A 13,762-nucleotide genomic window follows, 5' to 3' on the forward strand; every position below is an offset into this window, starting at 1 on the left:
TCCCTGTGCCCTTGGCTCCCACTGCTTCCTCTTCCTATTTACCCAACATGGAGACGCTTGTTGTCCCTCCAATACACATGCACACACACATGTACATACACATGCACATGCGCATACATATGTACACGCATACACATGCACATACACGCACGCACATGCACACACACCTGCACACACGTGCACGCACACACACATACATATGCGCGCACACACAGTCTGCTGACAATTAATTGGTACTTAATGAATGCCTGTGAAAAAACAGATAATATCCTTAATTCTACTTTCCAGCAAAAGTTGGCGTGTAATTCATAAAGCTATTCATAGGGTGTCTGTGAAAAGTTGAATGTGTAACATAAGCAATTCAGTGAGGGTAATTTGGTGATTGGTTAAGTCACCGTGGTCTCACTTAAATAACCCTCTTAGTGACCTGAACTAATAGTAATAAAAGCATAACAAACCCATGGCTTAAGAGTTATTTTCTCTGGTTTATATTGATCTCTTTGGGGCTTTTGCTAGGAGCTGGAAAGCAATTCAAAGTTATGCTCTCTGGGGTGGGAGGGGAGAAAGGCATCAAACGTTAGTTTGGGCTTGCAAACACATGAGCTTTGAAAGCCCACAGACCAAAGGGTGGGTATGCTTTGGCTCTCAGCCCTGTGGGATGTGGATGAGGACAGGGAGTGGAAGCCCCGGCCTCAGTTGGCTCATTTGCAGCCCAGAAAGCAGACACTCACCGTGGTCACTAATGCCACCTGCCAATTCTCCAGCTGCCATTCACAGCGGATGGCAGGAGACACAACTGCTATTAACATGATCTCCATGGCCTCGGCGACCTTAAGAAGAAGGAAGGAAAATACCATGTCAGAGTGTTAGCTTGTCGTCATTCTTCCTGTGCCTGCCTGTCCATCATTTTTCTAGAACTAACCTCTTCTTTCCCCTGCCCCCACTGAGGGAGCGCCTCTGGTGTATCCACTAAGCACAGACAGTTGGATAAAGAAGCATAATTAGCCTGACCTGTGGTGGCGCAGTGGATAAAGCGTCGACCTAGAAGTGCTGAGGCCGCCGGTTTGAAACCCTGGGCTTGCCTGGTCAAGGCACATATGGAAGTTGATGCTTCCTGCTCCTCCCCCCCTTCTCTCTCTTCCCTCCTCTCTCTCCCTTCTTTTATTTTTTTTATTTATTTTTTTTTTTTTGTATTTTTCTGAAGCTAGAAATGGGGAGAGACAGTCAGACAGACTCCCGCATGCGCCCGACCGGGATCCACCCGGCACGCCCACCAGGGGCGACGTTCTGCCCACCAGGGGCCGATGCTCTGTCCCTCTGGGATGTCGCTCTGCCGCAACCAGAGCCACTCTAGCGCCTGAGGCAGAGGCCAAGGAGCCATCCCCAGTGCCCGGGCCATCTTTGCTCCAATGGAGCCTTGGCTGTGGGAGGGGAAGAGAGAGACGAAGAGGAAGGAGGGGGCAGGGGTAGAGAAGCAAATGGGCGCTTCTCCTGTGTGCCCTGGCCAGGAATCAAACCCGGGTCCCCCGCATGCCAGGCCGACGCTCTACCGCTGAGCCAACCGGCCAGGGTTTCTCTCCCTTCTAAAATGAATAAATAAATAAATTTAAAAAAATTAAAAAAAAAAAAAGAGTTCATAAAAAAAAAAAAAAAGAAGAAGCATAATTAAACCTTGGCTCTCGCTGATGTAACATTTATGACTTGAACAGTTTGAAAAGGTCCCTGCCCTGGCCAGTGGCTCAGTGGATAGAGTGTTAGCTCAGCATATGGATGTCCCAGGTTTGATTCCCAGTCAGGGCACACTGAAGGAGCAACCATCTGCTTCTCTCCTCCTCCCTCTCCCTTTTCTCCCTCTTCCCCTCCTGCAGCCAGTGGCTTGATTAGCTAAGAATAGCTCCATTGGAGTGTATCAGCCTCAGGCACTAAAAATAGCTTGGTATTCAAACATCAGCCCCAGATGGGGTTGCTGGGCAGATCCCGGTTGGTACGCATACAGGAGTCTGCCTCACTTTCTCCCCTCCTCTCACCTAAAAAAGAAAGAAAAGGTCCCCAGATTTATGAAACATATTTACTTGTGACGTTGGGGATTCATGCATTTGCATTGTTAACAGTAGGAGGGTGTTGGGTGAAGGCCATCACTTAGCTAGTGGCACACCACCTCCATCCACATCAACCTAGCTTTGTTATTTTATACTCATCATCATGAAGATCTTGGGACCTATCTTTTGCAAACAGATTTTTGAAATAATCCCTTTCTCAAGAAGTTGAGATGGGAGACAAGGTTAATAAAAGTAAAACAACAAATACAAATATGAGTTCATCATCAAGAGCGAATGTCTACTTAGCCAACTTAGTATAAGATGTGCCATTACTGTATTTTTTGCTCCATAAGACACACTTTTCACCCCAAAAGTAGAGGGGAAAATGCCCGTGCATCTTATGGAGTGAAAAATGTGGTATTTTATTAAATATTTTAACACACCATTTGATTCAGAATATTTTTGTTTCTTATTTTCCTCCTTAAAACCCTAGTGTGCCTTATGGTCAGGTACAACTTATGGAGCAAAAAATATGGTAAATATTTCTTTCAACAAAAAGTTTAATTATTATCCTTTGTCCGTGTCTTGCTAGCCATTACAGGGAGAGTTTATCTCCCAGGGAAAATGAAGTAGATGCTAGAAGAAAATTGATAGACTAGAAGTAGATGACAAATCCAGCTCAGAAGAGTGAAGAAGGAAGTCAGAGATGATTTTGATCTTCTGTGCCTGGAGGAAGGGATGAAAATGACATCGTTGAAAGGAAAGAGGGTATCAGGTGGGGATCAAGGGGAAGTAAAGCGGGAAATGGATTTGTTCGGGACATGTTCTGTCAGTAACAGTAAGATATTTGGGTGGAGCATTTATTTATTTATTTATTTATTTCTGAAGCTGGAAACGGGGAGGCAGTCAGACAGACTCCCGCATGCGCCCGACCGGGATCCACCCGGCACGCCCACCAGGGGGCGATGCTCTGCCCCTCCAGGGCATCGCTCTGTTGCGACCAGAGCCACTCTAGTGCCTGGGGCAGAAGCCATGGAGCCATCCCCAGCACCTGGGCCATCTTTTGCTCCAATGGAGCCTTGGCTGCGGGAGGGGAAGAGAGAGACAGAGAGGAAGGAGAGAGGGAAGGGTGGAGAAGCAGATGGGTGCCTCTCCTGTGTTCCCTGGCTGGGAATCGAACCTGGGACTTCCACATGCCAGGCTGACGCTCTACCACTGAGCCAACCAGCCAGGGCCTATGATAGTACTATTGACATGTATGTAACTCAGAGGTCTGGGATGAAAAATGTATAGTGATGTGAGCTAATGTATGGGAACTTTTTATAATTGAATTTATTAGAGTGTCACTGGTTAACAAAAGTGTGGGAATTTGAAGTCTATCATAAGAGCTTCTCTGCCCTTGGACAGTATTATAGTCGTGTCTGGTGTTTAGACAGCTGGTATATTTTAGCTCCCAAAGTATCATGAATAAGAGATAGCATATTTGATTCACAGGAGAATATTAAACTTATCTCAGTAATATAGAGCAGTTGAGTTAATATTAATCATGGTTCCAATCATGATTGGGAGTGGAATCTTAGGGGGAACAAGCCATTAAAGGGTCTGGAAATCGGTAATTACAGCAGGTGTCCCAAGTAATTCTCACAATGCACAAAATGTTTGAGGATTATGTTTCTAATTTAACTTTGAATAATTTCTCTACCCAGTTCTTCAATTTAAATCTTTTCTTCTTCTCTTTTTTTTTTTTTTACAGACAGAGAGTCAGAGAGAAGGATAGACAGGGACAGACAGACAGGAATGGAAAGATGAGAGGCACAAATCATCAGTTTTTCGTTGGGACACCTTAGTTGTTCATTGATTGCTTTCTCATATGTGCCTTGACCACAGGCCTTCAGCAGACCGAGTAACCCCTTGCTCAAGCCAGCAACCTTGGGTCCAAGCTGGTGAACTTTGCTCAAACCAGATGAGCTCACGCTCAAGCTGGCGACCTCGGGGTCTCAAACCTGGGTCCTCGGCATCCCAGTCCGATGCTCTATCCACTGCACCACCACCTGGTCAGGCAATTTAAACCTTTTCTAAAAAAAACATGAGTATTGCATTCCCAGAACATTGAACACAGATATTTATTTGCTTATAACCTGACACCTGCTTATAACCTGACAGATGAAAATTATTTTGGATTGTTCACCTGTGCCGTTCCCTACCCCGCCCTCAATGGACCGCCCTAGGCTGAAGCTCAGTGGAAGACACTACATGCCCCACGATGAAATAGCTTTGGGGACCCAAATGGTCTCCCAGCAGCACTCACCCCAGTGCTGCCCATGATTAGAAACAGGGCAATGTGGAAACGTCCAAACCCGATGGTCTCCACGGCATCTTCCACAGTGAATGTCTTTGGCTCTACAAGGAAAGAGAAAGTGAACAGAACAGCACCTGTGTGTAGCAAATGGACTACTGCTCACCCCGGAGCATGTTGGGAAACCAAGTGATTGTTATAAACACTAGTAAATACTAGGGAAGGGGGTGGAATTAAGCAGTAGCACAAGGGCCAGAGGCTTCTAGATCTTCTTACCTTTTGGCTGTGGCTCCGGGGTTTCCAGGCTCAACTTCCGAAGGCTAATGGTGGTGACAGGCTCCGCCCGCTTAGCTGCCATCTTCCAAATGGTTCCCGTTTCCCCCGTGGCTTTTCTGAGGGAAGCAGGAAAGACATTTAATGGAGTAGATATTTTTCTTTCATCTTCACAGAAAGCCTGTGAGGCGGGTTTCATAACCTATCGCCATTTTACGTATCAATGAACCTGAAACACAGAGAGGTTAATTAGCTAAATGAGATCGTTGGGCCCCCAGCCTGGGTGCAGGGGAGCTCTTGGTTGTGAAGATGGGCTTTGCTACAGAGAAACAATCACAATGCCAGACCTTTCCATCTCCACTACACCCATACTTACAGTGTCTCCATACGCTACAGTGTGCTCTCTTGTGTATTATTATTATTATTATTATTATTCTTTACAGGGACATAGAGAGAGAGTCAGAGAGAGAGAGATAGGGACAGACAGGAACGGAGAGAGATGAGAAGCATCAATCATTAGGGGTTTTTTTTGGTTATTTTATTTTTTTAAAGATTTTATTTATTCATTATAGAGGGGGGGAGAGAGAGAGAGAGAGAGAGAGAAGGGGGGAGGAGCAGAAAGCATCAACTCCCATATGTGCCTTGACCAGGCAAGCCCAGGGTTTTGAACCGGCAACCTCAGCGTTTCCAGGTTGACGCTTTATCCACTGCGCCATCACAGGTCAGGCCAATCATTAGTTTTTCGTTGCAACACCTTAGTTGTTCATTGATTGCTTTCTCATATGTGCCTTGACCGTGGGCCTTCAGCAGACTGAGTAACCCCTTGCTGAAGCCAGTGACCTTGGGTCCAAGCTGGCAAGCTTTTTGCTCAAGCCAGATGAGCCTGCGCTCAAACTGGCAACCTCGGGGTCTTGAACCTGGGTCCTCTGCATCCCAGTCTGACTCTCTATCCACTGCGCCACCGCCTGGTCAGGCTCTTGTGTATTATTAATATTATCATTTTATTTTTTGCCAAGGGAGAGCATGAATGCAGTCCCCCATGACCACAAATCGTGTATTTGAGTTTCCCACTATTGGGGAAATCACGGGGGTGAGCACATCAGAGTGCAATTGGATGAGCCTCTCCCTGGGAAGACCACCTTCGTCATCATAGTATCTCCCCTGCCAGGTACGTATCTTGTATATTATTATTATTTTTTAATTTAAACAATGATTCTAGAGAGATTCTAAAATCAAGAAAGAGAGTCTTGGAGACTTGATCGGGAGGGAGGGGAGAGAGGGAAGAAGGGAAGGAAAAAGGATGCTGGGGAGGAAGAGAGAGAAATAGAGAACTCTATCCGTTGTTTCACTCATTTATGCGTACATCGGTTGACTCCTGTATGTGCCGGGACCAGGGATCAAACCCACCACCTGGACATATCGGAATGATACTTTTACCCAGTTGAGCTACCGGGCCAGGACTTGTGTGTTATTTTTATTTACTACTGACAGAAACCCAGAGAGCACTTATTTCAACCCCCTTCTTTTTTGTATTTAACCCTAAAAACGATTCTTAATATCTTCAAATTAAAAAATAAAAATAAACCAAAGAGAGCTGAGTATCAAATTAGTGAGATGTTGACACAGTAATTTAACTCAAAATCCCTAGTGGGATAAACAGAAATCCTAACCTGTTCTCAGTAAGTATATTGTTAGTAATAATATTTATATCATTAGTTTGATGCTAGCCCATAGTGTAGGTTTGTTTTACTCTCCTCTAATTTGGAGATGTGTAACATTTTCCCAAATAAATCGGCCAGAAAACAAGGTTCTGAGATTCGTAAGTAGCTCTTCCAATGTCAGATGACTAACAGGTGCAGTCAGAATTCGGCAGTACATCTTGATTAGGAATGTTTGCTAAGTGCCCCTTTGCTTTTGGGTTGTATGAGCTCCTGTGGGGTCCTCGGAGTGTCGGACATGTCCCTTGCCCTAAGAAGTTTTCCCTCTAGCTCTGGCCAGTTGGCTCAGTGGTAGAGTGTCGGCCTGGCGTGCAGAAGTCCCGGGTTCGATTCCCGGCCAGGGCACACAGGAGAAGCACCCATCTGCTTCTCCACCCCTCCTCCTCTCCTTCCTCTCTGTCTCTCTCTTCCCCTCCTGCAGCCGAGGCTCTATTGGAGCAAAAGATGGCCCAGGCGCTGGGGATGGCTCCTTGGCCTCTGCCCCAGGCGCTAGAGTGGCTCTGGTCGCGACCGAGTGACGCCCTGGAGAGGCAGAGCATCGCCCCCTGGTGGGCGTTCCCGGTGGATCCTGGTCGGGCGCATGCGGGAGTCTGTCTGACTGCCTCCCCGTTTCCAGCTTCAGAAAAATACAAAAAAAAATAAAAATAAAAGAAGTTTTCCCTCTAGTTAGGAACACCAAAGACACGCATCAATACAACTCTCCCGCAACACAGATAGTATTTGTTTTCTTAAAACGCTGTCACAGTGACAGATAGATCAATAATGCTCAGAAATAAATGTTAAATCCCCTTTTCCAAGAGACACCATGAACACCATCAAAAGTTATCATCTTCACAGAGTGGAAAAAGTAAAAGTAATTGGTCTCTCTGCCCATCTGGAAGCCTGAACGACATGAAGACAGACTGTTCTAGAAACTACCACTGATTTCTTCCAGACATTATCCAAACACCTTTTGGAGGAGTGTTCTTTCCTTACCTGGTAACTTTTTAAATAAAGTGGTTAGCAGAAAAATCACCTTTTGATTATAAAGAGGACCTCAGTACACATTAAAAATCAGCTCTGACTGAATTTATGTATCGAAATGGGTGTGGACAATTGCTTAGATTTACTGCAATCCAAATATGAAAACAAGACCATTCAGCAAGGACTAAATAGGGGCGATGTTTGCACAACCTTGTGAATGTCCTAAAAAAGAACTGAATTATACACTTTAAAATGGTGAATTTTATAGCGTCGACCTGGAACACTGAGGTCGCCAGTTCAAAACCCTGGGCTTGCCTGGTCAAGGTACATGTGGGAGTTGATGCTTCCTGCTCCTCCCCCTTCTCTCTCTCTCTCTCTCACTCTCTCTCTCTTTCCCCCTCTCTAAAATAAATGAATAAAATGGTGAGTTTTATTGTATGTAAATTAGACCAATATTGTGTGTGTGTGTGTGTGTGTGTGTGTGACAGAGACAGAGAGAGGGACAGATAGGGACAGACAGACAGGAAGGGAGAGAGAGAGATGAGAAGCATCAATTCTTTGTTGCGGCACCTTAGTTATTCATTGATTGCTTTCTCATATGTGCCTTGACTGGGGGGCTACAGCAGACTGAGTGACCCCTTGCTCAAGCCAACAACCGTGGGCTCAAGCTGGTGAGCCTTGCTCAAACCAGATGAGCTTGCATTCAAGCTGGCGACCTTGGGGCCTCGAACCTGGGTCCTCTGCATCTCAGTCCAACACTCTATCCACTGTGCCACTGCCTGGTCAGGCTTTTTTTTTTTTTAATAATAATAATGCAAATCATGGCAGCAGACTTAAAAACTAAAAGTGGGCCCTGGCTGGTTGGCTCAGTAGTAGTGTTGGCCTGGCGTGTGAAAGTCTCAGGTTTGATTCCCAGTCAGGGCACACAGGAGAAGCGTCCATCTGCTTCTCCACCCTTCTCCCACTTCTTCCTCTCTATCTCTCTTCCCCTCCTGCAGCCATGGCTCCATTGGAGCAAAGTTGGCCTGGGCATTGAGGATGGCTCCATGGCCTCTGCCTCAGGCACTGGAATTGCTCTGGCCACAACGGAGCAACACCCAAGATGGGCAGAGCATCGCCCCCGTTGGGCGTGCCGGGTGGATCCCTGTCAGGTGCATGTGGGAGTCTTTCTGACTGCCTCCCCGCTTCTAACTTTGGAAAAATACAAAAACAAAAACAAAAAAAAACCCCGCAAAAGCGACTCTCTCTATACAGTGTTAGAGAATAAAACAATTTAGTTGGGTGGGGAATTATATTTTTTAATCCTAGTAAATTCATCTTAAATTCAGTTACAACTAAATGCTTAACAGTGAGTTCAGTCTTCACTCAACACATAATCTCTTCTACCAGTCAAGTTTTATGACTTCTCATAACAACATAGACATGCTTTACAACTTTAATGTTCATAAAGGCTTTTATTGGAGAGCAGTAATAAAATAATGTGCAGTAAGTCTCCTTGCTCTTTGTATTGAGTGGCAAGAAAAGAAACCCAGGAATCTGCCACTTACTAATGAGCAGAACAAGTTTTAATTTTTTTTTATTGATTGATTTTAGAGACAGAGAGAGGAAGGGAGAAAGAGGAGGAAGCATATTTTATTGTCCCACTTAGTTGTGCGTTCACTGGTCACTTACCATATGTGACCTGATGGGGGATCAAACCCACAACCTTGGTATTTCAGGACAACACTGTAACCACTAAGCTAACCAGGCAGGGTCTGAACAGAACCAGTTGTAATTTGGTGTGTGTTTTAACCTGATTAGGTAGTTCTGTGGTCATGAATACCGTATATTCTCTCTTACCAGCAAAGAGCAGTGATTTAACTCAGAAGGCCTGGCAAGAGGTCATATATCCAAGTTAATGACATCACAGCTCTCTTAATTAGAGCCAGTCCCTTAAAGGGAGAACCACAATTGTGATTTCATATTTTTCTTTTTCTGTTTCTTTTTGTTCTTGTTTGCTTTTTCTTTTATTCTTTTCTCCAGTGTCTAAGGTAGATATAAACCACAAATTACAGGAAAAGAAAAAGAGATACTAATAAATTAATGGTCAAATGATATGAACAAGCAATCTATTCTCACAAGAGAATATATGAATTATAAACAAAACTGAGAAACTGTTCATCTTCTGTAATAACTGACAAAATTATAGTAACTAATACCTTTAGGCGTCATTTTATAACTACTAAATTAACAAACATAGGAAGGAAGAAAGGACAGAGAGAGGGAGGGAGGGAGGGAGGAGGGATGCAGAAAAGAGAAGGAACAGAGGAAGGAAGGAGGAGGCAGGAAGGGAGAGAGGAAGGTGTCAGTAGCCATGATGAGACTGAGGTTGAACTGGTTCCATTTCTACTTCCGTTTCTGCACCTGAAAACAAGAATAATACTAGCTACCTGTGGGAGAGAGCACGTGCTGCCTTCACACTAACAAGTCTCCCCTTGTCCCTGGTTGATGGGGTGGCCACCAAGGTGCAGGTGGAGGTTGGTGAAGGTGGAGGGGGACACTTTTTCTCTCTCTCTTTTCTTTTATTTCTTTTTTTAAAGGGACAGAGAGAGAGAGTCAGAGAGAGGTATAGATAGGGACAAACAAGAACAGAGAGAGATGAGAAGCATCAATCATCAGTTTTTTGTTGCGACACCTTAGTTGTTCATTGATTGCTCTCTCATATGTGCCTTGACCGCAGGCCTTCAGCAGACTGAGTAACCCCTTGCTCGAGCCAGCAACCTTGGGTCCAAGCTGGTGAGCTTTTTGCTCAAGCCAGATGAGCCTGCGCTCAAGCTGGCGACCTCAGGGTCTCGAACCTGGGTCCTCCGCATCCCAGTCCGACGCTCTATCCACTCTGCCACCACCTGGTCAGGTAAGGGGGCCACTTCTGAGAAAGCCCTTTCACCCCTCCTTCCCCTCGTCCTCCTGCCTGCTTCCAGATCACAGAGACTGGTGCTTCAGCAGGCACCTGGGCGCATGGTAAAAGTGTGAAGATGGAAAGGTGGACTCTCTGGGCTAAGTTGGGCAGAGCACAAGCAAGAAAGAGCCTGGGCCCTGATGAGACGGAGCTCTCCCACAGTCTCGGTCGACTTACCTGCAGTCGTCTTCTACGTGGGAAAGAAAAGGAAGCTGTCTCTCATCCAAGACACTATTATTTCTGGTCTCTGTTATTTATTCGCAGCTGTGTGCCATTCCTTTTTTTTTTTTTTTTAGGCTAGTCAAGTGAAGCAATGGGAGGGGGAACAAAGAAACCTGTAGCTGGCTGTGATTCATTGTAAACACCACTGCATGCAGATTGGCTCGTTGTGTGTAACTCTCAGCTAAACATCCTGGAGTCTATAATAAGGATTAAAGGAGACGTTTGCATAATACGGCACAGTGCCCATTGTGACAGAAGCACTCACGGGAGTACCTATCATTTCTGATGTTTGAATAATGGTATCCAGTAAGCTTCTAAAATTTCACCATAATCACAAATCAAACACACTCAGGGTACCCTCTTAAGTATCTACGGAGTTAGCAAATTTATACTGCTCCAAAGGCATGCATTGCTAATATTCTGCAAACATCAGAACACCTTGGGCTCAAATGAAAAGCTGTGGGTGGAGCACAGAGTGCATTCCTAGCAGCTGTGGTTGATGCAATGCTGTGAGAATACTCCTTCTCCCAGAACCCTCCCGGGCATACCCAGGAAGGGAGCTCACCTGCTAAAAGTGACTTAGCGCCAACCACGCAGCTCCCTGACCTTTTCAGTCATTGGCTATGAAGGACACTCTGTAACACCCTATAGGCTGAACCTGTGTATATAAGCTAGCTTACTTCCTGAATAAAGCGGATCTGCGTCACTGAACCTGGTCCCTGGAGTCGGGTCTTTGTGTCTCCGTCATCCTCACCCCCAGCAGGACTTGTCCACAAAAAGCCACTCAAATGGAAAAGAACAAAACAGAAGTTATTTCTTTTCTCAAATAGACTGATCTTATTTCAAGGATAAATTTAATGGCATTAAGAAATCCTCACAGGTGCTGCATGCTGATTGGAAAATAAGACCTCAAAAAACTGCTCCAACCAGATATATAACACTGATATTCAACCAAATTGGTCACCTCATCTTACTTATAAAAGGCACAATGAAATGAATACATTTTTCTAAAAATACCCCTCTTGTTCTAGTTTGCTTTATAAATGTAATTAGTGTGTTTTAGAGAAAGGAAAACCTTCCCTACCCCGGTTTGGAAGGGCCCCATTGATGTAGGGGTGAGGAAGGTTAGGAAAATGGGGGTGGCAGTGATGTGTGACTCACTCCAACTCTACTCAGAGAAGCAACCTGGTCCCTGTCCAGCCACCAACACAGTGCTCGTGTCAACAACTGTAACATCGATCTTTCTACACTTGATCTTAGCCAAAATGCTGAGAAGCAATCACTTTAATCTAACACCCAGCCCTGTGGGTTCCCAATGTCGGGGGTACTGCCAAGCATGGAAGAAACAAAGGTACAAGTTAACTACAACAGAGAAGGTTCTCATTCCTGCCCTGTGAGGTTATACAGGGTCTTCAGTAACAGCATCCCTTCAGTGGGGGCACACTGGTGGTGGGTTGGCAGGATTTGAGCATTCACACCTGTGCGCGGTCAAGGGGCTTACATTCCAGACCATTCAGGGGACACTCAAACACTAACTTGAAGTGAACAGGTACAGAAAGTGTTTGCTTAGTCTTTTCTAGAGTTTCAGTCAAAAGTTTCATTAAAAAATGTTTTCATAAAAAAGAGGGCAAAATATTTCACAGAGCTGGAGACGAAGAATGTTACTGAGAGACGGACTTTATAACCTCAATTTTGAAATGAAACATTGGAAAAGCTGAGTTAGCATCTTCCATTCTTTGGCTTCCTAAATCATTCCAATTCCCTTCCAACCTAGGAAGAGGATGGATGGATAGAGGAAGGAAGGAAGGAAGGAAGGAAGGAAGGAAGGAAGGAAGGAAGGAAGGAAGGAAGATCAGTCCAATTAATGAAAATAGGGAATAACATGGGGAAGAATGCTTTGCAGCCCTATCAGTTCCTTAAAATCCACAATGGGAAAGTAACCCATGACCCACCTTCAAAAAGATCTAATAAAGAACTGATACATTGGGGGACTTACGCTGAAATTCAAAGGCTCTGATAGAGCTCAAGCTTCATTAAAACTAATTCTAGCCTGGCCTCTGGTGGTGCAGTGGATAGAGCATCAACCTGGAATGCTGAGGTCACCCGTTCGAAACCCTGAGCTTGCCCAGTCTAGGCACATATGACAAGCAATAAGCAAGCAGTGAACAACTAAAGTGAAGCAGCTATGAGTTGATGCTCCACACTCCCCTCTGCCCCTCTCCTCTTTGTATAAAAGTAATAAATAAAATCTTAAAAGAATTTGTTAAAAAAAAGAAGAGAGAATGTTTCATACTCTATTTGACCTCAGCCAAGCACTAATAATCTAACTCACGCACCACCCAGAGAAGGAGAAATAAATACAGATCCATATTGCCCATTGGGTTTCTTACCTCTGTATATTTCTTTGAAATATTTCCAGTTTAGGGCTCTTTTGCTTCCCCTTTACAACTGCCAAATCTCTCAGAGAAGTTGGACCACTGGTGACTTCTAGACTTACCTTCCCAAGAAACGCGGTCCCTAGGTCTTCTCTCCTTTCGGCTCAGTTCTGTGGGTGGGATTATTTAAGGAACAATCTTGCATCCTGGACAAGTGACTGACAGCAAGGTCCCACCCCCTCCTCAGTCAGCCCTTCACCTGATCCTTTGATGAAGAGGAAATTCATCTCTATGGGAACAGGGACTGCCACACCTTGGAGGATACTGATATGTTGTTCTCAGGGAGGCTGGGGAGACTTCTGAAAGAGCAGGGGTCTAGGCAAGGCACAGAGGGAAGTTCTGCCTTTTCAAACCTTTACTTGCAGCCATCACTGCTTAGAATTAAAGAGCAAAAGGCCTGTGACCCATCTAAGCAGAGCACATTTTTAGACGGCTGTTGAGAAGGGCAGCGACGAGTTGAGAACCTTGAAACTGTCCAATGACCTTGGCAGCAGGGGGCCAACGGCATTGGCTGAGTGCCTTGTCCGTGCCCAGCGCTTTGCAAGCCCCTCCACAGCCCAGAGGTGGAGACCACTATCCCCATTTTGGCAACAAGGGGAACAGCTCTGTTTCCTGCCTGAGGATGCATACAATAAAATATCAGCGTTGGAACTCAAGGATATACAGCTTCTGACTGCAACTGTCATTCTTGTCATGGGCTCAGCCTGTTTTAGTCATTAAATGAATATTTGCTGGGCATCTAATTGTGCCTTAAGTTGTGCTGGGCAGGTCATGACACTGACATCGAAGGTGACAGGGAAGCCCCCTTGGGTATGACCAATGACAATTCCATAAGCACCAGTCAACCCAATGCACAGAGGGACAAGAGGGTCTGAAAA

At 45.2% G+C, this 13,762-nt stretch overlaps 1 protein-coding gene and 1 non-coding gene across 6 annotated transcripts in view; both read right to left on the reverse strand.

The window, feature by feature from the left end:
• The window catches only part of SVOPL (SVOP like), a 77,310-nt gene extending 64,376 nt beyond the window's left edge, over positions 1–12,934 (reverse strand). For 3 of the 5 annotated variants that reach the window (XM_066362812.1, XM_066362811.1, XM_066362813.1), the window contains exons 1-4: positions 12,840–12,918; positions 4,612–4,727; positions 4,348–4,439; positions 732–830 (exon numbers count right to left, since the gene is read on the reverse strand). In XM_066362812.1, the coding sequence (XP_066218909.1) occupies positions 732–830; positions 4,348–4,439; positions 4,612–4,693 (273 nt within the window). In that variant the 5' untranslated portion in view covers positions 4,694–4,727; positions 12,840–12,918. Of the gene's footprint in view, positions 1–731; positions 831–4,347; positions 4,440–4,611; positions 4,728–10,404; positions 10,500–12,839 lie in introns of those variants that run through there. The other 2 variants (XM_066362814.1, XM_066362810.1) reach the window with 2 other exon arrangements.
• Positions 5,621–5,784, reverse strand: LOC136396245 (U1 spliceosomal RNA). The gene has a single exon (XR_010749637.1). It is a non-coding gene; the product is annotated as a U1 spliceosomal RNA (small nuclear RNA).
• Positions 12,935–13,762: the final 828 nt, after the last annotated feature.

This window comes from Saccopteryx leptura, chromosome 2 (assembly GCF_036850995.1).
Source record: "Saccopteryx leptura isolate mSacLep1 chromosome 2, mSacLep1_pri_phased_curated, whole genome shotgun sequence".
Classification (NCBI taxonomy): Eukaryota; Metazoa; Chordata; class Mammalia; order Chiroptera; family Emballonuridae; genus Saccopteryx; species Saccopteryx leptura.